Below are 23,315 nucleotides of genomic sequence, written 5' to 3'. Positions count from 1 at the left end.
TGGCATCATGCCATCTCTAGTTATAACGCATCATATAGCATATTCATAGAAAATAGTTACAATTTAGTGATTTGCTCTAAGATGTTTATTCATTGTTTGCTGTAAAGCAAAGATGCCTTCAAAAAATAATGAAATGAAACTTTTCTCCATGTAAAATATTGATTATAAAAGGTAATAAACTTACTAACTAATAAAAGAACTTCATACAGTGTTATAAGAAAATAAGAAAATCAGCAGGTGGCTTGTTTTTCCAGCCACCTCGGACAACCTGCCACTGTTATTTAATAACATACAAATATTTAACATTAAATGTTCTCTTTTTGAGTCACACAGTAATGCAGAAATTTTAGCATCTATGGAAGGATGTAGCTGCTATAATGTAAGTGAGAACAGGAACTTCTTTTGTGGGTGTTCCACAACATTAAATGTAACTATAAATGGATAGAAAGTATGCTATATCATTCTTTTAATGAATAAAAAATGCAATACTTGGCAGACTGCTGTGGTATAAGAGGAATAAATCAGTAACTCCACTCCAATGCTGATTATTTTTCTATAACAACATGACACGAAGTGGTTTACTGCTTACATACAGTATATTGTATGTAAATTGACACTGCAAATCAGATTCATCTTAGAGAACCTGCCACAAATCTGTTTGTACTGGGATATATATATTCTATCTACAAAGAAATTTAGTGTATGATGATATTTTAATTTCTCATTTAACTGAAAATAAAACTTTTCTAAACTCTAGCTGCATTTCTGTTCACTAATTTTCTCATTGCAGTTGTTCTTGACCTTCATTACATCCCTTAGCTCCAACTGTACCAGAGGGGGTTAATGAGGGAACTGAGCTGTGTGATAGCATCTCAGAGAAGAAAATACACTCCCACCTTACCACACTGTATATTTGCTTTGCAAACACACACACACACACACACACACACAGAGTGTCATTAGGAGAACACCTGACATAACATTTGGTGCTTGGCATTGAGGTGAGCAGCCCATTTGTAACACGCACATACACAAAAAGTCTTACCCCCCCCAACACACACACACACACACATTTAGAGCTACACATACTGTCGGTACAACTCAGACACACAATCTTTCTCGTCCTCGGGAGAAAAAGTCTGTTTCCATGACAACGGGAGGATGAAGGGCACAGGAGCACCATCCCAAAAATCGCACACTGGATTGGCACTTTAATTTACAGCATTACACATGGGATGGCAACACTGCAACACTGTCTGAATCACAATGTTTTGAATGACATTTAATTTAATTTGACTGTAAATACTCTCGTTCTTTGCATAAAGCATTAAAAAAAAAATCCTGAGACCACCGTGAAAGCTTAGTATCATACCTTTATTCTTAAACAATCTCTAACATCATTCTTCTTAATATCAATGCATATTTTTTGTACATCTCATAATAATTCATAATGCATATTAATATTTATATGATAGTGTTTCGGTAAGGTGAAAACATCTGCAAACGTGAAAAATAAAGTTCTGTTTTTACACAGCAAAAAATAAAGAAAGAAAATGAAAAAAAAAAAAACAAACAAAAAAAAAACACAAAACCCCACAGTTTTGTTAAAGCCTCTTCCTCACCTTTCAGGAACTGTCTAGAGAGAGTTACTTGCTCATATTTCATGTTCTCCAAATCCCACCCCCCAAAACACACACACACACACACACACACACACACATAATCCCCCATGTCTACTCTAGGTTAAGAAGAAACACAGCATTCCTGATTCATGCGTTTTGAGTCCTTTGCAAAAAATGTTTTCGTCACCTCTTTGCGGCAGACTCTCGGGTTCAGCTCTCACTGCTGCCCCTAGTGGAAGACTGGTGAATAGCGCACGGAGCTTTCTCAAACTGAGAAACTTTTTTCGCTGGAACTGAGCTTGTTTGTGACACCCAAACAACCCCTTCCACCCCACCCCCATCCACACCTACAGCCTACAGGCCAGTCTTTGTGCTTTGGCCCAGACAGGGCGAGTGGGGTGGCAAAAAATTGCTAGACCTTTTTAGACTAGGGCTTCCTGAGTTGGAGAATGCTTGGGAGAAGAGGTATTTCGCCGTCGGTTGAGGCATATGCTGGCTCAGCGAAGTTTTATTATTTTTTTCTCCAGCTCAGAAGTACTCATCTGGGATTAGGAGAATTCTAGGAAGAATTGGGAATGAAATCCAAATTGTGGCTATTTACAGACAGGTGTCCTTGCATTAAAACGTTGTTGAGTTTGTTCCAGGTTGAAGCAGGCAGAGAGCAGCATCTCACGCAAATCTGCACTCAAATCAAAATGATTTTGCGAAGAAAATATGGACAGTAGCTCTTCGTGGAATGAATAAACAAACAAACAAACGTGATGCCTGCAGCTGAAGCCGTCTCACAAGCTAGCTGCGACCCTGCTTTTGCGTCCAGGAAGACCAAAAAAACACCCCAAAGTCCTCCTCATAACCTGCAGACCAATTTTTAAGTACAATTATAATACAGTCATAAACTGACACCACTGTAGATTCATATAGGTTCACTTCAGTAAAAGTGCATTCAATGATAAGCAAGTTAAATAATAATCATAATAATAATAATAATAATAATAATAATAATAATAATGAGATTTGTTTAAACATGTGCAGTCTGGATAAAAACCAGGAGAATAAATGGAGAAAGAGAAGATATTATTGTCTTCAATACCAATAATACACGAGGAGGTGGAAAAGCATTCAGCGATTATCCTAACACACGAGAGAGCTTTAAAGCTCGCTTTTCTTTACACAGTATTAATTCAAAACAATTCTTGACTCATGACTCGATCGACTTACTGCCCTGTCATCATTGCATAAAATGTGAGTTTGAGTCCTGATTTGTGGCTTTACGTTTGTAGCTTCGAGCCCCTCCACCTCCTCCGATGTCGTCTAACAATTTTCACAGGCAAGACTTCGTCGTATCGGTTGAGCGTGAGTTCTGTGGTGTTTTTCCGAAGGCTTGTTCTTTTCAGCGGGCGATGCGTGTGTGTTTCTGTGTGTGTGTGATTATTTTTTGCATGTCCAGGTCCTGCTATGTAGAGTTCTGGTTCACCGCTTTGCCTCCGTTCATGGCCGGAGTTCCTGAGCTTTTCCTGGAGCGATGCTTCTCTTCGATCTCGTGCAGCGAAGGCTCCCGGTACATGCAGACTGCGGATCAAACAAGACAGAACTATCAGGGAATAGTTTGTTTTTTCAGTTCTTTGTTAAAGCACAAAAAATAGAATGGGATATTTAAGTAATATCTGTAAAGGGTCCACTATGGATCCTTGATTCTGATTGGTCAGAAAGTGTTGATTAATTTTCTATAACAGCAGCTCTGACGGTAGTGCAGCTGCAAATCACAGGTTTATATTAAGGTGCTTGTTGTAATACATTATCATTTCTATAGTAACAGCTCATCCACAGGGACTTATACAGTGGATACTCCACATAACCGGATTTAAAAATGTATATAATCCTCGATATGGTGAATTTTTCTATAAGGAAATTTATGGAAGGAGTCTCCAGTGTCAGCGCTTTGTAACAGTCAGACACCTTCAGGACAGAGGAGTTTCCACTTTGTGGTTTCTCAGTAACATGACATGTTTTATTGTCTGATTAACCTAAGAGAGGCTGACGAGGGAACGACTGTTTATAGCTGCTATAACGTAAATGAGAAGAGGAACTTCTTTGTTTCAGATCACAACATCCACAACATCAAATGTAACTATAAACCATTAAAAAGCATTAAGTGTAGTTCAATAACAAATTAAAAATTAAAATAAGGAGATGCAATGGTCGCAAGCTAGACTATGATTTTTTTTTCTATAAAACTGGAGAAAGCGACACAAAAAGAGTTAATGTTTTGCAACTTTTTCTTTCTCTCTTTGAGCCTAAGTTGGTGCAATAGAACTGTTTCTTCTAGACACACCTCCATATTGATGAACTTTGGGACAACTGGACAAATTTTTTGATAATCGATAATAAGAACCAAATTTAAAAAGCTTCTTTGTGATCAGCACCAGAGGTGACATCATTCATGGGTGTGGCTTTACTATAGCTTTCAGTGCAGCAGCTGAAGAAGAGCATAAATGTAGCTGAGCTTTTATTTAGTATGCTTGACAGCTAGGAGTGTGAGTACCTTCAATAGGCCTGGGGAGGAAGTGTGAGGAGGGCTTGGTTTTCTTCACACGATTGCCCTTCATGACTTGGCCGTCTTTCGTAAGGCCCAAAAACCAGGCCCGGCCCGACTCCTGCTGCCGGTACATGGTGGATGAGTAGATGACATAGTAGTTCTCAAACACAGACTCCTTGAATTTACACTCCGGAGTGAACATTTCCTGCAGAGCATAAAAAAATGAGTTAGTTTTCTGGCTGTGGGTGGAGGTGATGGAGGGGGAAAGAGAAAGAGCGAGAGAGAGGAAGAAAGGGCAAAGATCCCAGAGGGAACTCCAAGCTGGACGATGGCCTGGCATGTGTGATCAGTAGGGGTTAGACAGGACCTGTGTGTGTGTGTGTGTGTGTGTGTGTGTGTGTGTGTGGCTGTCAGGCAGCAGATGTCGTAGGTCTCGAATGTGTCTTGTTCTGCAATGTTGGTTTAGAGGACATGAGGTAAGGATGATAAACCCAAAGCCTTCCATCTGACCACACACACACACACACACACACACACACATACACACACACACAGACTAAAAGAAAATAAGCACAATCAGCTTTTTGAGGCAGTTTTGCATCAGCATTTCCATGGACGTGATATTTCTACATCCATCATTACTTGACCATAATGAAATTATTATTAGGCAAGTTTAGCTAGGTAGCTGGTTTTGTTAGCCAGAACACACACATGCTGAGGTGAAACTCATTCTGCATGGGCAACATGCTAGCTTGAGAGTATCCAGAACCGCTAGTTTTTCTATCAAGTCACTGGGAAAGAGAACATCCTTACTCTTACGGCTTATTCAGTAGCTAGCCTGCTTACTAATCGACCAGTTAGCAGCTTGAAAGCATCTGACAGAACATTAAACAAATTTGACCTTTTGTTATAAAACAGTAGCTACGTTTACATGGACACTTTTTGTTTCAATCGGAATGAAATCAATCAGATTGATTAATCCGATCGCAGTGTTTACAAGAACGCTGAATAAAGTAATCGGGTTGATATGCGCGTTTATATGACAGAATCGGGTTTGATCTTCTGACATGCGCACAGTGCACGATTACACGTTTCCCGCCGTTCCAACATGCAGATACTAGCAGCCATTCTCTTGCCATTGCTTCTTTTTTTCTTTTTAAAAAAACGGACTTAACATTTGCCTATTTCAGCTGCTAATTAGAAGACGACGAGCGCGTGATGTTTTGTGCGGTACTGCGTGTATTTATCAAGCAATTAAAATGCCCCTTCCCGAGCCCAGAACAAGGCGTCTGTGGCTGAGGGTCCGAAGCAAGGACCGGTGGGACAACGTCGTCTTGCACCACTTCACAGACGAGGAGAGGAAGGAGAATTGTAGGATGACACGACAGTCATTTATGATACTATGCTCCATGGTGGAGGGGAACATGGCACCTGGTGAGGCTACGGTCAGAGCCCCAATACCGCTGACAGCCGTGCGTCATACGTCATTACGTGATTTGTACGTCATTGCACATGCGCAGAACTATCTGGTTTCATTTTCAACCCGATGAAGTGTTTATATGTCCTCTCCATCGGATTAGAAAAGGTTTAAACCACCCCTTAAGATCCGAATGAAATTTTAATCGGTTTTGGCCAATTCATTCCGATTGACGTGTTTACATGTGACTTTTTAGATCTGATTGTGCTTCTAGTCCAATTACGATCGGATTATTAGTGTCCATGTAAACGTAGCTAGTGACTATTATGTCTTTATAAAAGGGTTCAGTATTTTTTTTTAATGACCTGTAGTGTCTAAAATTAAACTAGTGAATAATGCTGATAAGATGGCTTGCATGAAGGGTGTGTAGGAAACCAAACTTAGTTGGACAATAGGTTAAAATCTATTCTTGTACCAGTTGTTTAATTCCGCCTTTATAAAGATTAAATATAAATGACAAAAACTGCAGAAAAGCCATGTGTTCTGGAGATTTGGATGAACAAAAAGCAAAAATAAGCTCTGGATGCGATACACAAATATTTTAAACTAGTTATTTACATAATTATCTAATCATTTAGATAAGCACCAGCTCTGTTTTCATCATGCTTGGGTAATATTTCTGATTTCTGAAGACATGTTGGCCTTTTTCTTTCACTGTATTTCTGACCAAAGAAGGAAAGAGTTGCAAAGCAAACCAAACAGCAAAAGAAACAAAAGTAGGAATTTTGCTCTGGTTCTGACTTGACAACCAGACTGGAGGGTGTGTAGGTTTATTTATGACACCTTTGGGGCTGATCTTCTCTTTGGTCTCTGCTTTCATTGTTCATTGTGCTTTCATTTTTTGTGTTTACACTCCTGGGTAAATGATGCAAATCCAAATCACTATTCACTAATGGTACTCATGCACTTTAATAAGACAGGAAGGTCCGTGGAAGCCGGCTTTAATATTTTAGATTAAAAGGCTGTCTTGGTAGAAAGTCAACTTTCTTTGTTTAGTGCACAGGTTCCCAACCTGGGTCCTGGAAAACCTCCTGCCCTGCAGATTCAACTAATCAGCTAATAACAGCTCATCCTGATTTGATGGGGATGTGATAGAGCAGGGAAATCACTAAAATGCACAGGACAGGAGCTTCTCCAGGACCCGGGATGGGAACCTGTGGTGTAGAGGTGGATTTCAATTACTGTCAGGAATTCCTCCTCTGAAGCGTACGGTGTGGTTCTACTTTTGTTTTTGCTTCGTTTTGAGTTCATGTCATGTGCTTTTGTTTTAGCCGTGTGCCTCTGTTCTGGTTTCAGTCTTGTCTCCACCCTGTGTTATCATTGGTTTATTTCCCAAATGTGTGCACCTGTTCTGTGTTGGACCCTTAATGAGTTTGTCCATTTATACCCTGCTATTTCTATCTCTCATTTAACCATGCTATTCATCCCGTTAAGTTCTGAGCCTTCTTTCTTGTTTCCGTGTTCCCTGGTTTTGATCCTCAACTGTTCTCGTGTTCTGAATATGAATTATACCTGTTTAATGGTGCTTGCCCTATGCTACGGATAATGATACTGATATGTGGATTGCCCCTAATAAATATCACGCAGATTTTACGCACGTTACCACTAATTCCTTTAACAGGTCCAGTACATTAGATTCAATGTGTACTTAATGAAATGATTAAGTCTCATATCCCAGTAGTAACATTTACATAATCAGTATGATGTTGATTAAATTCCTGACCATTCTTTTTCAAGCTAATGTGTTAGAACAATGGAATTTCAGTGAAGAACAGAAGGGAAGAAAAAAACAATCTGCAGTGTTTGCTCAGTAATGGAAGTGTGATGAATTACATTTTTCATCTAGCGCAGCCTCTCAGGCGCAGTCTGGGAGGTACAGAGCCGAGGACAACCGAAAATTGCTTTAATTCAAATTCCTCTCGGAGCTGAATGAAGGACAAAGAGCCTGTTTGTGAAACAAGGCTTTTCCCTTACACACTTTAAGATGTTTATGTTAGGATACATGGGTTAAAGAGAACAAAAAGCAATTCTGAAATCATAAGCAAGGACAAAAAATGCAATTTTGGACTGTAACTGATTCTCTGTGACATTTCATTTCATATTTTATTTGTCCTGAGGTTCGTACTGTTGACATATTTCCATTAACAGGTTGTCATGGTGGAACGTGCTGGGTTACTTTACTTATTTTTCAGCAAATCATCTTCAATATACATCACACTTTAACAAGAACATTTATTTGGATTCAAATTTAGTACACAACTCAGAGTGCAGGATGACTCATCAATATTTTTTCCATTTTTGTGGAAATAGGTGTAATCTATGGATGAAATGTTTGTATTGTTTTGTTATAATCAAATATATGAGCGTCCATAACAGCATAAGTCACGTATGAACAGCTCATTGGCACTTAAGTAATAAAATACAACAAGGAGGATGGCCTGACGATTACAATCTTTTTTTTAAACTAATGTATGTAATTCTTTGTTAAATTAAAAAAGGTTTATTTTAATCCATTTATTATTAGCCTTAGATTATGTGGAGTGTCCACCATATAAGTGTGTTACTATAGAAACGATAACGGATTAGAACGAGTGCATTAATATAAACCTATAATTTCAATTCTAGTCAAATACTGTCAGAGTTATAGAAAATTAATCCATGATCTGAGATTCGAGACTTCATCAGCGCTGTGGTATAAGCAGTGAGAAAGTAGCACAATGGAAGAATTGGGCAGAAAAGATAGGAACTGAAACCAGCAATTTCACGAGAATGGCTTGAGGAATTCATAATCCTGACAAATGAGAGGGAGGGAGAATGCACGGTGACAGTAGGGTCGACTATGGCATAGAGATGAGACGGGTACAAAACCCTGAAGTGTTTGGCTTTGAGAGACTCAGAACAAAGATAAATGGATGTGAATTTAACGGGACAGCTCTGCTTAAGCTAGACGAATCGTTTATTGCCGAAATCTGTCTGACAGGACGTTATTATTCCAAAGGCAGGGCCAGGGCAGACTGCAAACACACCAATGCTGTCTAGACAGTCATTTCAATTACACTGAAAGTCTCCGAAGGACACGGTTCTGCCTCTGTGACCGAATGTGGACTAGAAGACTAGAACATTCCCTCATGCAAGCTTCAATAACTGCAGGTAAATCAGGAGGACTTATTTAATCTTCCACTGTGCACTAAAGGACAAAATAATAAATGAGACAGTTTTAATCAAAGAGCTGGTGTCTGATATTAAGTGGATGTTGTTTACTAATGGGGTTGTGGATGCAAAAATCAATGACCTGGCCCCGGCAAAAGGCTTTCTATCTCACAGGTATTGATCCGTCAAGATTATTGGGAAAGCATGGAATTAAAAGAAGAGTTCAGCATTTTACTTAGCTTAATTGCTACCAACCATGTCGGTAATGCATGTGATGTATGTGATTAGCACTAAGAAAAGAACAGAAATTCACTAATAATGGAAGTTTTTATTATGGAAGGACAATGCTTTCATGATGAAAGATTTCAGCCAAATTTATTTGTAAAGATCTAAATCATTTCATTCAGCCTTTCAGAAATGGGACTACTTTATCACAGGGAAGAATCTGTGGTCATGTAGCTGTGATGGTGGATGGATACCACAAAACCTTTCAGAAAGCGGAAGTACCTGGTACTACTTTTTACTTTTGACCTAGTGACCTGGAACTACCTCTTCCTTTTTATCTGGGACTATTTTTTAATTTTTTACTCAGAACTACTTTTTACATTTTACCCAAGTTACTTTTTTACTTTTTCCGTGGAACTACTTTTAACTCTTTAACCAGGAGTACTTTTTAGTTTTTGCCTGCAACTGCTTTTTTACTCTTTACCCAGAACTATTTTTTTTTAATTTTTATCTGAAACAAATGTGCTGGTGTCGTTCGAAAGCTACTGAAGAGCTCTTTTTAACGACTATAATGTGGTTGTGTAACCATATAACCTGTAATGCGTGTCTGTTGTTGTGATCCGGAGTCATCGGTCACTTCACAAGTGCAGATGATTCCAAATAATGGCGCAGGCTCCCCGCAAAAGAATGCGATCATGTGACCAGCGTGCTCTCTCTATGTTTTTACTCTGTGGGTTGCACATATTGGGACCTCTGGTGGTCAAACAGTGCAATTGCATTAGACACATAATTAACAGAATGACGATTTCCACAAAGTGAATCACACATTTCCACGATGCACATCGTTACATTTTTGCACGGCGACACATCATGTCCTTACATTTTACCCAGAACTACTTTTAACTTTTTACCCAGAACTACTTCTTCCTTTTACCTGGAACTACGTATTACTTTTTATTTAGAACTACTTTTAGTTTTTGGCAGGGATTTTTTTTTTATTCTTTACCTAGAATTAATTTTTACTTTTTACCTGGAACTACGTTTATACTTTTTACTGAACTACTGCTTATGTTTTATCTGAAACTATTTTTTACTTTTTACCTGGAACTACTTTTAACTTTTTTCCCTTCGTATTTAACATTTGGATAAAACTCCATAAGAAAACCATCGCTAAGCCTTTCACTCATGTCTGTCTCATAATAAATCCATTATCTTAGAGTAACAGTTTTGAATTTTTGTTAGACACATAGTTAAAACACAGACAGAATTCAGTATCTGCCCTCAGACTTCCATTAGCTAGAACAGGATTTCTGTTCTTTTCACACATACACTAGAGACATCGTAGACAAAGAGTAGGTTAAAAATGTTGGACTGTTCCTTTAAACACAGGCTGAAAAAAAAAATCAGCCAGTCATTTCCTACTTGAGGCACTTTTATAGCGCTTTTAGTTCTTGATGGTGAGTGCGGCTGTGTGTCAGTCTTGCTGCAATTGGATTTCATTAGCTTTAAGATAATTAACCCTAAGAGCAGAGTTGCTGAGATGTAGATCTGGCATTCAGAATGAGTTGTGTTTGTGTGTGTGTGTGTGTGTGTGTGTGTGTGTGAGAGAGAGAGAGAGAGAAAGAGAGTAGAAGCTCTGGCCAACAGGAATCCCCGTCTATCTCGTATCGACGTTTCTTTCTGCAACACGGCAATGCAGAACAACAGCGTTAACCATCAATGACTACTGAAGGAAAGAGGAAGTGCTTTCGTCCATACATAAATGTGTTTTGTGCTAGCCTCAGAGAGGCATGTAATTAGCACACTAGCTGTAAGTTCACCATCTACCGAAAGGAAAAATGGAGAGGGAGGTGTGTGTGTGTGTGTGTGTGTGTGTGCGAGCGGGTGCGTGTGCTGGAATGCATTTTAATCAGTTATGAGCACGCATATGAGATGAAGCTGTGTAAATGAGAGCGTATAGAGGCTTGTTCTTCATGTTTCTGAGTGGCTTTGATGTATGGCAGAAGGTGCACTTGTGCTTAGTCAAAGATAGAGGAATTTAAAGTGGAGAGAGAGTGTGTGAGAGAGGGAGAGAGAGAAAGAGGGAGGGAGAGAGAGAGAGAGAGAGAGAGAGAGGGAGTTGGGATTACCGCTGTGCAACAAAGTAGGACACATCAAGTCTGTTATAAATAATGGAGGAGAACTCCGTAGCCGAGTACGGAAACCCCACACATTCCTGCTCTTAGTGCTGCAAAACGACATCACGCAAACACCTCTAATGGTCACGCCGAACACCGCAGTGATGAACAACAAATTCTACCTCTAGCGCTTTAATAAAATCAAATCTAATATCGATTAGATCACATTAGAGGTGTGTGTCAGGACAACAAAAGTCACATTTTTACTCACGTGGACACAGGGTGTCAGATACGAAGCTCGCAGGACAAAGAAAGGCCACGTTCATTCCCTTACAGAAAATTCACGTGAACGCTTCACGTGTTGTGTAGCGCATGAGTTTATAGTCTCACACATGATGTTTACACAATTCATTTATTGTTATGCTACATTTTCAAATGTAGGGCATGTGGTTTCATTTATCACATGATTTTTGGTTTAAATTTAGTTTTAAATTACACTAAAAATAGAGAACTGTGCATGAAAAGACACTATGCAGAAAAATTAAACTGATCATTAGGAAGTCGAAACCGTTGTTGCACTGCAAAAAAATGACATCTTAGCATGAAAATATCTTGAATACAATCAAATTGATCTAGTATTTCCTAGATTATAATTTAAAAAATTTATGATTATTAGACCTATTTTCTAGTTTCTCATTTTTTACTTATTTCAAGTTTTATATTTTCTTATTCTATTGGCAGATCATTTTGCTTCTAGAACTAAATGCTTTAAATGAGCAAATTTATCTGCCAGTAGAACAAGCTTGAAATTAGTAAAAATGTCTAGAAGTAGGTTTAATATCTTATATTTGCTTTACTGTTATATACATAATAGGAAATTCTAAATGAATGTACTATATTCAAGATATTTTCATTTGCAAAGATGTCATTTTTTTTTTAGCAGTGTGATTGTCATTGTATATTGAAATTGCAGTGAAGTGAAGCATTTCTCATCCAGGCTCTCGTTTATTTTTCTATAAGGACCAGCAAAAAATTGTGCGCAGATAATTCTCTGCATGAATTTATTGTACTACGAGAGATATATATTCGCCAGATTAAAAAATACATTACTTATATTGCAATATAGATTAATTCATTTGTAAGTGCTGTAGCCTGGTCAGGGTCACGGTGGATCCGGAGTCTATCCCGGGAATACTGGGAGCGAGGAGGAAATACACTCAGGATAGGATGCCAGTCTGTCACAAGGCACCACACACACCATTATTCACACACTTAGGGGCAATTTACTGTCAGTAATCCATCTCCCAGCATGTTTTTGGGATGTGGGAGAAAACCGGAGAACACAGAGGAAAACCAGGACATGGAGAGAACTTACGAAATTCCACACAGACAGTAACCTGAGCTCAGGATTAAACCGGGGACATTGGAGCTGAGAAGCGTCGACGTTACCGACTGCACTATTTGCATATATACTAAAAAAATAATTTGAAACATGTTGCTTTTCCATATGGGAATGTAAGGAAGTGCTGGTTTGTTTCCGCTCTGGAAAACTGAATCCACAGCTGTAACAAAATAAAGATCACCTAAATAAGTGATATGTGTCTAAAAGTTTAGTCCTGCTTTTAGAGGACACTCTGTAGAAGTTTGTCATTTAGTATGAAGAAAGCACACACTGCTCATTGGCAGTAAGATTTATGGCTATCTGAGCCTTGCATCTGTTGCAGGCTGCATGGGCCAAGCACCTGGTGTGTAACCTATTTACAGGCTTAAAGCAATTATTAGCAGAAGATTGTGGTTATTCCGGAGAGTCACAACACAACCTCCGAGGCTTTGCCTCTAACTAATCATGTTCCTTAAATGGCTAATTGCTGAATTAGAATGAATAAAGGGCATTATTAAAACATTTTGCTGGATGCAGGAAATGTTTTTATTGATTGGGAATCTAAGCTTCTAGCATTTTTATCTGTACTGTGTACATTTATTTGTAGTGTTGATTAGGACCATGCCTTCAACTAGAGGTAGGTGATATGATAAAACAATATCATATTCACAATACATCAAGACATTTTCGCAATACACAATGTCACCACAAAGTCAGCAAAAATATTAGAAAGTCAGAAAAAATATTAAACATTTTAATGATATTTTATTATACACAAATAGACTTTAAGGAATAAAAGAAAATAGTTGGTTTGAAAATAAATAGTGGAGACGTTCAGGTTTATAACAGTCATTGTGTCACAGCACTGTAAAATTCTCCATTCTGATTGGTCAGAAGGTGAATAATTTTCTATAACAGCAGCTCTGAACAGTAGTGCAGCTGCAAATCACAGTTATATTAATGCGCTCGTTCCAACACTTATTGTTTCTATAGTAACAGCTTGCCCAGGGACTGTACAGCAGACGCTGCACATAAACGGGTTAAACAAATGTGTGTAATGGTTAATATGGTGAAGTTTTCTGTAAAGAGTCTCCAGTGTCAGTGCTTTGTAACAGTCAGAGAAAAAACTTTAACATCAAGTTTTGTGACATCTTTAGGACAGAGGAGTTTACGCTTTACGGTTTCTCAGAAACATGCAGTTGCAAAGCTGCGTTTTTGACTTATTAACTTCAATAGAGAGAAAAAAGAGAGACTGATGAGGGAAAGACGTAATGTAAGTGATAACATGAACTTGTTTTGCAGATGATCCACAACATTAAATGTAACTCTAAGTGGATAAAAAGAATGAGTTGTTTTTTAATAAATAAAATTGTATGTTGGCAAGTTGCTGTGGTATAAGAGGAATAAAAAGCTCAAATAATCAACACTGGGGTAGTAAGTCTGACTCTGTTTCATCACACGACCCAGTTGTTGATTATTTTCCTATAAAAGCACGTCTTGTTTTGTTGCTTAGTTCTCTCACAGCTATGAAAATTAATCCAGACGTGGTGGGATCAAAGTTCTCGAAGACGAGAGACGAGTTTCATCATTAGCGCAGGGAGAAGACCAGCCAATCCTCGTCCGTGCTCTCGGAGTGAGGAGCTCCCAGGACGTCTCCAGAGGAGCAAACATAATAAGCGAGATCAGAGCAGAAAAACTTTCCCGAGTAATTACACTCTGAAGGACGAAAACCAACATCTCCACACAGCAAAGTTGGAAACCCTGTCCTGACAGATAGCTGTGAAAGAGTAGCACCACGGTACATCAGGGTGCCGAGGAATCCACACGGCTCAGCACTGATGTCTCCTAACATTGCCGAGAACTTCTCTGACCACGTTTTAATTAAACACTTCATCTTCAAATAGAGATCAGACGCTTAATGGGGGTTATTACCATTTGTCAGCAGAATTTTTATGCATCACGGGTCACCACATCAACACGGCACTAATCAGATCCCTTCCTTAGGATGTTAAATGAATTTGAATTATCCAAAGTACGGAGGAGGAGATGATGAAAACTACCCGTGTGGAAAGAACGTGGGCCGCTGAAGTAACCTCTAAAGAGGAGCCACACAAAAATTGATGTCCTGTTGGTGTGAAGCATAAAATCACAACAGTGCTCTACAAGCCCCAGAGGAGCAGCACTAATGGAAATATGGAGATGGACTAACCAAGCGGAAATGCAACTTTATAATCCAACTTTAAGCCTCCTCCTGAGCCATTCTTAATTTCAGCAATCCTTTTTTTTCTCCTGTGGGGTCAGTTAGTCTCTCTCTCTCTCTCTCTCTCTCTCTCTCATATCATGATTCCCTCATCAAAGCAGCTAAAACTTTGAAACTCACACTTCCTCTGAGACTCTGAGACACCATGTTCTTCTGAACTTTCTTGACACGCCAAGCGTTCGAGTCTGCTGCATAGGCATTCACACTCCCTATTGGCTGGTTTGTTACTTAGCAACGGGGAAGAAAGATACCTGACCTGCCACCCAGCAAGAACAGAACGAGTTTCGGTCTCAAGGAGACAAGGTCACAGATGGGCACGGGCGCAGCGGTGGGTCTCACCTCCACAGTGCCTTAGGGGGTCTCTGGGAGCTAAATAAAGCTGTTTCTTAGATGACCTGAAAATGTTATTCATGACTGAAATTTAAACTCAGATAATTATAACCTTAAAATACAAATCACGATCAATGAATACATGATGTTCTTATATATATTCATCATGAATTAAGACTTAATAATAGTGAAGGAAGATGAATCAATAAATCAAGTGGTTCAAATTATCCAATGATTCAGCTGATTTATTAGAAAATGACTGAGCCAGTTGCCGATACTGAGACACCTCGCTTAGTCACGATGACTAACACTGTGAAACTTTTTCCAAAGGTCTACATGTCATTAATACATTTACATGTAGATTATTCCGGCAAAATTAATATTGTTTTAAAATTAAATTTTGTGTTAAATTTTTTTAATTAGATTTTGGGTTTATTTTTTTAATTCTTAGTAATTTTCTGTTATATTAAATAAAGTTGAGGAAAATTGATGCCAAATCCAAATCAAATCATTCAACTGTTATTTGAGTGGGAAAAATTGTTTAAATTATACAAAATTAAAATGAAGTGATCTTTTTCTTTCTATATTTCACGGAAGCAACTGATTGCTCGACTTCATTTGCAGTAACTGAACAATTGTGTAAATTCTTTTAACTGTTGAGATGGTTACTCCTGTTCATGAAGGCTGATGTTCTCGCAAGGTTTTGGGTAAAAAGCAATAAAACCAGCAGGTCAAGAGCACATCTTACATCCATAAACATACAGAATGCACTCAAACATCTCCCAAAATAAATATTGCTGCACAGGCAATACTGAGAGTGAAGCATGTTCCAGCCTTCGAGTGCACAATAAGAGAAGAGGCTGTATTTCTGAGCACTTGCTATTTCAGAAAGAAACGAGCTAAGTGGCTTCTCATTAGCGTGAAGTGCTCCAGTCTCCTGCAACTCTGCCAAAAAACCCGAACAAGCAGAACATACACTCAATACTGCAAAGGCCAAACTGGAGCACCTTTATTAAAACATGTTGGAATATCTCGCCTGAGTCTGGTAATCAAACGCCCACCATTTTACGCAGGCTGCTATGAGAGAGGCTCAGTATTCAGAACGCTTCACTCTTTAGGGTCGATGTGTAAATACTGAAATGCCACTTCGATGTATGATGGTCCTGACACGGTTTATTGATTAATTTCCCATGGCACAAGGTCTATATGTGTTTTTAAGTGTTATTCAATGCTTATTAGTCATTTCTGAAGCGTCACCTTTCTCTTAGATCATTATTTTTTTTGTAAATCCTTAGTTATCATGCGAATACTGAAAAAAGGTGTTCATATATTCTCATGCTTTATATCATAAATTAATTCCCCTTATATTTTTCTGGCAAATTCCCTAAAAGGTGCAAGAAATACTACCTATAAAGAACTTAGTTCTTCCGGATGTTCCACAATGTTAAATGAAGCTATAAATGGATACCATAAAGTATAATGTGTCGTTCTTAGTTAATAAAAAAAGTGCAATCATTAGCAAACTGCTGTGGTATAAGAGGTATAAAACACCTTGGGATGTGCTGCTCTTGGAAAATATTCAACTTCAGAGTGGTAGCAGTAACTCAGCTTAATCACACCACACTTCATGAATTATTTTCCTATAAGAGTACAATACTGAATGCTGTATTCCTTACATACTGCCATATTCACTTCTCTCGGTCAGTTTTGTTGCTTTTTTCAGTTGAATCCTTATAATTTCTTCTAAACTGTTGTGTGCCATCTCTTCTGTTTGTAGCAAAATGTACATAAATTTACCACATTCAAAAGTTTTACGTGGTTTTCTTTTGTTTGCACGCCATAATTTGTTTCTTGTCTTCACAATATCGATCATTACAAAACCACATCCGATTGCGACTTCATTAGGTAACTGTGATGGATTGGCGTTTCTGGGACGTTTTAGACACGGTTTACTCCCCATATTGATCAAAGCATTCAACCCATAGCAACCCGTTAGCTATGTGAAATGAAATTACTCTGCTTCTCTCAGATAGTCCTTAACAGGATTAAGAATTTTGTGACTGACCATTATATAAGTCGTCGAGAGCTGTAGCTCACTGCGACACACTCACGAGTTTCAACCAGCGAGCGGCATGCGGAAGAGAGTGCATATGCCTGTCATCCACCATAACTCAGCAAGAGTCCACAGGGAGAAAGCTGGCTGGAGGAACGTTAACCCGTGATTTACCCAGACTGCACTGTTTGGTGCAGCAGAAACCTATGATATTGAATTAACCATAATGCACGTCTGTGAGTATGCAACACGGATTTATACATAAACTTCTCTAATGCTAATCAGATTCGGGACATGCTAATAGCAAAGGCATGAATGCACGGAGAGGTTAGTGAGGATGTGCACTCATCTGATGAATAATCAGGTGCTGTAGATTTGCAAGCTAATAAATAATTCACATGCAGGTGGATGAAGGAGAACAAGCAACACTCACCGAGCTGTAGAGAAAGCCTTCTCCATTCATGCCAATATAAAAGCCAGCCTTCACGCCCTGGATGGCCACCACCCTTAGTCCGACCGGGATGAGGTTAAAAAGGGCTAGAAACACAAACAGCAGGTGGAACGTTAGATAATTAGATGCTAGGAATAGTCCCCGCAAATAAGATGACACGGCTGACTCAGCAAATTCTAATACACTGATACAAGAGTATATATATATATATATATATATATAGGGAAGTTGGAAAGCTGTGATAAGTTATTGCTGGATCAGATAAGTCACCCTGAGTGAGGGCCAACGTGCACTTGTCCCCCGAGGTGATTCAATCTCATCTGATAGCAATCCATTTCTGTTGGACCAGGGCATAAATTCGCCTTAACAGGATATTATATCCTCAAAACACATCAATAAGTCCCAGCAAGAATGATTTTATTAAAATAGAGCAAGCCCATTCAAGGAAATCATCACCATCATCTAGATTTTTGACTGGGGTTTTAGTTAGAGGCTCTGATTTTAATTTTTTTTCTCTCTGACTTTAAGCTAATCTCATGAGAATTTTATATGACAAGTAAAAAAGATTAGGTTTAGGGACATGGCTAGAGTTTATACCTTTTCTCTTGTGTGATGCAGTTGGATTTATTATATTTTGTATGAATGAAGTCATAAGAAAAGGTACGAGTGCTCACCGTCTCAAGCCCTAACCTGAACCTTCATAATTTTTATATGAAATGACTAATGAAGAATTTTTTTTTAGACAAAATTTTGGAACAAAATGTACTCTTTCATTCATTCATTCATTCATTCATTCATCTTCATGATCTAGAGTCTATCCCAGGAATATTGGGCGCAAAGCAGGAATACACCCTGGATGGGACACCAGTCCATCGTAGGGCATCATGCACACGCTCATTCACACCTACGGGAAATTTAGAGTAGCCAATCCACCAGCATGTTTTTGGGAGGTAGAGGAAACTGAAGAACCCAGAGGAAACCCAAATGGATATGAAAAGAGCCAGCATAACACAGACAATAACCTGAGCTCAGGATCAATTCTTAAATACAAGTTCTTTCACCTTTAATCCAAAGGCATTGTTTACTCCAAAGGGATTTAAAAGTAAGGCATAATCAAGTGTAAATCTTAGCAGGTCGGGTAAAGAATTATTCTCTTTGGAATGTAAACTCACAACTTCTGATCACTAGTACACAAACGTATACACCAGGACCTATTTAGTGATCTGGACTCTGATAAGCCTTTTTATATCCTTTGAAAGCTCCCTTCTTATTCAATCCAAGGTGATTTTCTAAAGGAGAGGATGCACTTGATGGAAATACACTCGGTGCAGCTTGACTGCTCTGCAGCGACAAGGGCATCAGCAGGTAAATCCATGCAGGAGGGCTTCTGGAAAGTTCTGCAAGCACTGTGTATGCCTTGTTAAAAAGCTATTATGGTGGAAAGCATTACCTCTAAATTGAAGATTGATAACTTCTCAGGTTTTTGTAATTCGTGCTGAGAAACACAATCTACAGCTGTCCATTTTGGTTAGGACACCTTCCAATACAAGTTTTATTTCACTACATTGATGATGTTTTACTATAGAAAAACACTCCTCTATATAGATGGCTTAACTAAGCTCAGCTTAGACAAGAATATTTAGTCAATCCAATCCCAGTCATATACCCTACACAAAGCCCAGGATCTGTCGCACCTAGTGCTGGCAAAACCGTCTCAATTCAGGAAGGGATAACCATAATCTATTCTGACAAATCTGTTAGTAAGACAGCTCTGAAGTAAAAAAAAAAAAAGAGCTAGTGGCAGCTGCCGAGCCTCTTCAAAGAGACAGTCCGTCCTCAAACCCTGCCTCCCAGCTGGATCTTATCCATGCTGTCCAGACTCACAATCAGCAAAGCAGACTTGGCTGGGGACCATGAGAAACTTATATTAGTCGTGATTAATGACCGCAAACCTCTACAGTTCCATTAGCAGAGCAGTCAAGGTCACTGAATTGCTGGCATCTAAGGCAGATTGTGGAGCATTTAGTAACAGCCACAGTTCATTTTTTATTACATTTTCTGCCTGGGCTGAATTCTAAAATCAGACACAAACAGTGGTAAGTACACTGTTAATTAAATATCTGCTGGGTCTATATGGTGGTATCGCCGGGATCTATGAGGAAATTGATTGATGTGGACCACCAACATCCAAACAATCTGCACAAGAAGGCGTCTCTACTTGTCTGTCAATCATGTTGCCTGTCAATTCAAAAAGCCTCTGCAGTGTATTTTATTTTTGTATGTTTAATCTTTATTGCTGACCTCCCTGAGTTGTCCTTGCATTGTGACGTAACATGCACTCTCTCTTCAAAAGTAAAATACTGCTTGTCACAAATAGTATATCTGTGATGAAAGAAAGTTGATAGCATACTCCTGGGCAAAAAAAATGGGCCAAGCCCAAAATGGCAAAATAGTAAGCTTTTAATGGTCTTAACAACAAAGGTCAGGAAATTAGCAAGAATTAAACAAATAGATAAAGGAACTTAGTATGGGATAGCTTTTCCCTTTGATTTCCTTAAATGTTTAAGCCTTGTGGCCCTCGGTGAGCTGCATCACGTGTGGCAGATAATCAAATAATGACTAATCTTTTAAGAAAAAAAAAACATCCCATAAGATATTTTTGGAAAATTTTGAACACCCAGACATATGTTAGTTTGAATTTTAATCATTATCATGATTTTACCTTTGCGTACAAAAAGACTATATAAATGAATTTCCCTGTTTCTAGCTTTTCCACAAACAGTTCACTGCAGCGAAAGTAAACCAGCAAATGGTGGCACAGGAGCTCTCTGGAGTGCATTTGTTTAATACTTGCTAATTTTCTGACCAATTATTTGTTGTTAAGACCATTAAAAGCTTAATATTTGCCATTTTGGGCTTGGTCCATTTTTTTGTCCAGGAGTGTACACAATAGCTTGTCTAGGCAGTGCTTATGCATTTGTTTCAGAGGAGTGACCCACCTATTAGCTAGCATTCCCCAATCTCACCACAGCAATCAGGAAGGGTGAAGGCTAGCATGTGCTTCCTCTGAGATGCAATTAGCTAGCCAATGCCTCTTTTCAACCTGTTGCTCATGCTGCATCACAGGGCAGCAGAACACTCAGAGGAAAGCACCAACTTAAACATACATGACACACACAGACATCCACGATTGGCTAATGTTGCTCTGATTGACAGAAGAGAGAGTACGCCATCCCTCCCACTCAGACAGCACAGGCCATTTTGCTATCTTGGACTCCTGGTCAGGGATGGCTGTGATCTCTTCGGGATTCAACCTCTCCAACTCCCAGTGACAAGGTGACTGCTTTTCTATTGCGCAACTTGGGAGCCCTAAAACTGTTTTTTTTTTTTTTTTTTTGTCAAAAGAGAATTAGAATGGAGCAACTCTGTACACTAACTGAGGTCACCGCCTCCTGTGTACTAATTTAGTTACCTCACCCACTCATGGTTTTATTTCCTAATTCATGTGTATATAAACTCATGCATTCTACTCAGTAGTTGTGAAGTCTTGCCATTCCTCCATCGGAAGTATTCTTCACTGACATGTTTATTCTACAACCCTTGCTTTGTTTCTCGATATCACCTTTGGATTGAGCATCTCTGCAATTACTTGATTACAATGAGTTGTTGGGTTATCCTTTCAATAAAGTTCACATATATGAATACTCTCTCTCTTTCTCTCTGATTTTCAAAAGAGCCATAGTTGCTATTGTAGGTGTCATCATATACCTATTTATATAATAAAACTCAATTTGTGGTGGTTGTTGACGCTATCTCTTAACCAGAGTTATTATGTATCTTTTCTCTGCATCACACTAATTGGCTAAATCTCTCTGCTTTGCTCGAATCTGTATTTGTTTTCAGGAACGTACTAGCCAAGGTCTCATTTCATGCTAACAGGCAATGCAAATAACCCAATCAGTGTACCCACTCAGATCCTGAATTTCAGTTTGTAATAGACAAAAGGTAAAGCCCAAGTCCCCAGATGGTCTGATCTTGCATTAAACAGTTTGGTTTTCCAGTGTCATTTGAGACAATGATTTGCTTTCAAGATCTGATTTTCATTTAGAGTGCCAGCAATGCCAAGAAGGGCACATATAGTATGCAGAATGCATTGCTGCCCCTGAACTGCTGTCTGCTCTGACAGAAAGGCCATTTGAAAATTCATTACTTTTCTCATCATAACAATCAAGGGTTTAAGAGGTCAATTATTTCAAGGTGGAAGTAATCTATAATTCAGCTTATCCATTTCAATGATCAACATTGTTGCTTGGTCATGAATGCCAAAGTTCATCTACATTTGATTCTCGCTGCCTCATTCTCTTGCATTCTACAGCAAAGCTCTTCATATTGAGAATTATTCATAGTACAAATGGGTTGGGATATTTTTGGTTTTTGCTGGATGAATTATTTACTTTTTTCTCCGTGCTATGCAACTGTCTGAGAGGTGAATGTTTACAGTTCAGGAGATCTAAAGAATAGTTTGAGGATTTTCCACCATCTCCCTGCAGAACAAGCTTCATAGATCTTCACTTGACAGTTCAAGTTCTCAATCCTTGGTCTTTGTTTGATCAAACTAGTGATCCAATGTTTAAAAAAAACAAATTTACTCAATAAATAATTAAAAAGATATAACCTGCACAACACCACACCACTGTTTCGACACAATTTTTCCCCATCGTTTTAACCTAATTTGCGGAGTAGGGTTTTTTTTCTCACTTTTTCAAGTTACTGCTTAGATGCTACACATATCAGGTATCCTATCTGAAGGGAACTGGTCATATTCTGAAAATTCGATGAAGTGTCTCCACTTTACACCAAAGTCAGTTAGAGCAGCAGAGATTGCTTTGGTGACTCTGTAAAAGTATTTGTTGTCGACCTGGTCCCAAGGAGGAAATGCAGCTTTGAAATAGCAACAGAGACGGAGATGAATCCTCAACAGTACAAATGTTCTTGGTGTGAAGGTTGTGCCTTCGCTACGTTCCTGAGGGAATCCACATTCTCTTACTGTTGTAACTATGATGAATAGGCTCTTCATTATTAGAAGAACCATGTCTAATATATAGGTAGGCTTTTCTCTTCGAAATGACATCCCAAAAGACCCTTTTTTACTTTCCATCTATTTCTGCCGTATGGTATTTCCCAAGGGAATGCTTCCATGAGGAAATGGCCATTTTGTGCATGTCTGTATTGCCCTCCTTGAGGTTAGCACTTGGGTTAGAGGTGAGAGTCCTCAGAGGAAGGATGACTCATCTTTCAGAATGAAGGTCCCAGGCAGCAAAGGATTGAATTGAGTGAATCTTGTTTTTTTTTTCACTGAGTCATTTATTAGGATTTATGTTCAAGCATGTTATCTGCTTTCAATTTTGCTAACTCTCCAATCAAAAACAAGCACTCAACAACCCCCCGTGCAGTGTTTCCTCCAAACACCAAACATGCTGGACAGAAAATCTGTAACGTTCATTCAAAGCAAAAAAAAAAAAAAAGTAAACATACAGTTCTGTCCTCTGTCCATTTGTGTAATTTGTACTTTGATTGGACAATGTGTGGTTACTCTATCTACTATTAGTTTCTACACCAAAGGCATTTATGGGCCATTCTGTGTGTTTTTCTAATGACCATTTGGAGTGTTGTCGATTCCAAAAGTCCAAAATAATCCTCCTTAAGATATTTG

General features: G+C 38.7%; 1 protein-coding gene across 4 annotated transcripts in view; it reads right to left on the bottom strand.

Annotated features, from left to right (window-relative positions):
- Positions 1-1,355: 1,355 nt before the first annotated feature.
- The window catches only part of fgf12a (fibroblast growth factor 12a), a 55,365-nt gene continuing 33,405 nt past the window's right edge, over positions 1,356-23,315 (bottom strand). For all 4 annotated transcript variants that reach the window (XM_026946308.3, XM_026946307.3, XM_026946309.3 and 1 more), the window contains 3 exons: positions 17,585-17,688; positions 4,165-4,363; positions 1,356-3,191 (listed from right to left, as the gene is read on the bottom strand). In XM_026946308.3, the coding sequence (XP_026802109.1) occupies positions 3,076-3,191; positions 4,165-4,363; positions 17,585-17,688 (419 nt within the window). In that variant the 3' untranslated portion in view covers positions 1,356-3,075. The remainder of the gene's footprint in view (positions 3,192-4,164; positions 4,364-17,584; positions 17,689-23,315) is intronic.

This window comes from Pangasianodon hypophthalmus, chromosome 21 (assembly GCF_027358585.1).
Source record: "Pangasianodon hypophthalmus isolate fPanHyp1 chromosome 21, fPanHyp1.pri, whole genome shotgun sequence".
In the NCBI taxonomy this organism is placed as follows: Eukaryota; Metazoa; Chordata; class Actinopteri; order Siluriformes; family Pangasiidae; genus Pangasianodon; species Pangasianodon hypophthalmus.
This window is presented reverse-complemented; position numbering and strand designations above follow the sequence as displayed.